The following is a 3,705-nucleotide window of genomic DNA, read 5'->3' on the forward strand; positions in this document are numbered from 1 at the left end:
ACAACATAAATAAATATGGTTTTGTTTATTTATGTTGTTCTTTGCTGACCGCACCCCCCAACAAACTTCTCCAATCATTAATCTAAGATCAACTATCTACACCTCAAAACTATAAATAGCTTTGCATCATTGATGGTTGACTGTATTTAATACGTACCTGTTATTGAAAGGTAATCATTCATAAGCCAAACTTATCTAACATGTTTCATTTTATTTTAAAAATACCTGTTTGAATTATATAGGTTTCTTCTTTTTTAAAATATTTGATGTTCAAATTTTTGGGTCCTATTCAGTGCAATTTTTAGTATGGTTTCTTTAATATTTAGTTATCACAAAATATGTTATCTAGTTTTATTCCTTTAAATTAATAATTCTAATTTATTTCAAATTAATTGTAATTGTAATAGTGATATATCGGATTGGCAGCACTGTGAGAAACCGTTGTTATTAGCGTTTAACACTAGATCAAGAAGTAAACAAATGAAAGTGAGTTTATAAAAAAATGTAAATGGGTATAAAAATGCTAATTTCATTATAATTATTTAAGCTAGTACCCAGTTCATCTGAAGTTAAAAATGTCATTGTGATTTATATCAATTATGCTTATAACATACTACTGTCTGGTTTTTAAAAATATTGAAACTATAGCGTTAAAAAAAACTAATCTTGTTAGATTATGAAAATATTTTATTTTTTCAGGTTCGGGAAAGTTATGTTAATTTCTTCAAAGACTTATTAAACAAAAATCTTGATAAATGTAGTGTTGTCGACCCTCCTGCAAATAGCATCGAAGAGGATGATATGAAAGCTATTTGTGCTGATCTGGAATATAATGTTTTTACCAATGCTAAGTCTATTACTGTTTATAGAAGAAATATTTCTAAATTGGTGTGTATTTTTCTATTTATTTAATACCAATCATTTAGACTTACAAGAGTCAGATAGTTAAACTTTTATTTTGTTTTCTCTATTATAATGCTTTTATCTAATAAAAACATATGCTAAACTTTATAAGTTTATAAATAAGGAATATTTTCTTATATTGACAAAAACAAAAGCAATAGCACCTAATATTTTTTCTAAAAATGCATTCCTTTGATTTTTGTTTAAGATATTTCATAAATGAAATTTCATTAGTTTAAGTCAACTTTTAACTGTCATTTTTTATGTTTAAAAAAAAGGTTACTAATTAACAGCTGATATTTTATTTCTGTATAAATACAATAATCATTGAATTATTTATTTCCTTCAGGTTATAATTTAATCCTGATATTTATGTGTTTTTATATTCATTTTAATTGAAAAATTTCTTTTTAAATATGTTACATTAAAGTTCGATTTAGTTTGCAGATATACGGAAGTGTACTGATGGAATGACATTATATTCTAATTTAAAAAATTTTGAAAGGGACATTAATAATTTAGGTTTAAGCAAGATGTTGGATCATATAAAATTTGAGAATAAAAAAAGAATTTCTATGATAAATGTTAGTGATTCAGTGAAACAACAACTAAGTTCAACCAAGAGCTCTACTAGTAGTGAAGAAGATTCTGAAATGGAAAAATTTGACAAAACTGGAAGCAATGTTAAGTCCTCTCTAACTATTGAAAAAGAAAATAAAGATATTGAAGATTATCATAAAATTGAAACAAAGAAAAGGCTTTCTCATAGCGATGAAAAACAATTAGGAAAACCCCTAAGCTGCCCAGTAGTATCCGAAAAATATTCCCCTGGCAATGATGATGATTCCGAACCTGAGGTAGAAAATCAGTCTTTAAAATTTTCAATACTCAATAAATTTGTGAAAGATAAAGTTTCAACTGAATGTTCAAATAATGATGATAGTTTAGACAAAAAAGTTTCAGACAACTTGTCCGAAAGTTTTGAAACTACTAGTATATATAATGAGTTTCTGAAAGTGAACAATCAAACTATCCTTGACTTTTCATTTGATGCAAATCAAGTTTCTGATACAGCCAGTGGACATTCAGACCCTCAAATAGTTCCTCCTCCGGTCCCTAGTGCAGTAAATAGCACCAGTGACCATAGAATTAGCACTCCTAATGGAACAGTTCATAATGTTACATTAAAAAGGAAATATGATGATTTATTTGGAAGTAGTCCAGACCACAGTGCTAAAAAAGAAATCAAAAAGGACCAGAACCAAGAAAGTATTAATAAGCAGAAAATTGCAGACGCAGCTTCAAGGGGTCGCTATAGAGAAAAGAAAGTAGTGAGTGATACAGTTGTAAAGCATCTAATGCCTTATTATAAAGCTAAAAAGATATGTTCTAGGGATACTTTTAAGTTATTGGCACGGAAAATAGTTCATAAACTGGTGTCGGATCAAACTGAATTAGGTAACTTTATTTATACTACTTTATTATTATTGAATCTTGTGATTCATCTTTTTATTTTTTTTATTAAAATCAACAATTTTTCAGGTGAAAAAGAAATAAAAAATTATGTTACGAAAATATACAAAAGTGGACTTTTTAATAAGAATTCTGATGAATTGGAAAACATAGTCATATGAACTTCTATAATTTTAATTTTAATTACTTGCTTTTTATAGAAGCAGAACACATCTGACTTTTAAAACTACATTTTAACCTGTTTACAACAGCAGTGTTTATTCACAGTCAACTGTTTATATAAATAATTAATAAATAGTAAATGATTTATTCAATATAAGGAGCTATAAATATTCAAAAGAATATTAATATAATTTTTTATGTGATCAATAATAGGAAATAGCAAATATTATTTATTATTTGTTTTTTCATGAATAATTGAGTTGTTTATTTCCGATAACCAACCAAATGATATATGGTCTAACTTTGAGTAAGTTTTTTTTAAGTAAACGACTCAATTATCAATAAAAAAGTATTCTTTTTTTCTTTTCATAGTTAACAGAAAGAAAACGTTTAATAAAATGTATATGTTATCACAGGATGGAAATTAACTTCTATTTATGTTTTGTAATATAGAGAAAAGGGTTTGCATTAAATTAGATAAGAATTGAGAATGTTAGTTTTAATTGTTGTTTTAAAGCTAAAAATGTGTGCTAAGTTACACTTATGTATTTATTTATGAATGTAATAAACACACATAATTAGCACACTATTCTCAAGCTTTGTAAACACCAGAATTGCCACATTATTCTCAAACTTTGTAAACAATATTTTTAAAAGGTGAATATTTTTGTTTTTATAATGTATACTTGAACTAGTTCAGAGTTTAGTACAAATTATTTTTATTTATTTGCTTGTAGTTTTTTTTTTTATTTAATTTTTACTGTTATCTCTTTGGTTCAATATTATAACCGTTTAATTGGAGCTCTATATTCTAATTAGTTCAGTTTATTATTTGTATCATATTTAAATAAAAGAAACTTTTTACTTCTTTCTGAATAAAATACCATTGAATAAATTAATTATATTAATGTAAAAACTCAGTAATATTAACATCATTAAAATTGTTTATAAATTGTGGTCTTCTTTTGTTTGAAGTCAATTTAAACTATTTATGATTGGGGGGAAGGGGTGGAGGGTGGAAGATGGCTCCTAAATTCTTAAATTAACTAAGCTTTTGCATATTTATGATTCATTCTCTGGTTAGATCTATTTTTGTATTCTTTATCAATATCTATGTACTATGTACATAGCTAGGATATAACAAGTTTTCACTTTCTTATTATTATA

The 3,705-nt window shown here is 25.8% G+C and overlaps 1 protein-coding gene across 1 annotated transcript in view; it reads left to right on the top strand.

Annotated features, from left to right (window-relative positions):
• The window catches only part of LOC106689167 (ATP-dependent DNA helicase Q5), a 20,394-nt gene extending 17,130 nt beyond the window's left edge, over window positions 1-3,264 (top strand). The window contains exons 11-13 of the mRNA XM_014434025.3: window positions 700-888; window positions 1,344-2,361; window positions 2,446-3,264. Of these exons, the coding sequence (XP_014289511.1) occupies window positions 700-888; window positions 1,344-2,361; window positions 2,446-2,537 (1,299 nt within the window). The 3' untranslated portion in view covers window positions 2,538-3,264. The remainder of the gene's footprint in view (window positions 1-699; window positions 889-1,343; window positions 2,362-2,445) is intronic.
• Window positions 3,265-3,705: the final 441 nt, after the last annotated feature.

This window comes from Halyomorpha halys, unplaced genomic scaffold (genome assembly GCF_000696795.3).
Source record: "Halyomorpha halys isolate HHAL.00 unplaced genomic scaffold, Hhal_1.1 Scaffold1287.1, whole genome shotgun sequence".
Lineage (NCBI taxonomy): Eukaryota > Metazoa > Arthropoda > Insecta > Hemiptera > Pentatomidae > Halyomorpha > Halyomorpha halys.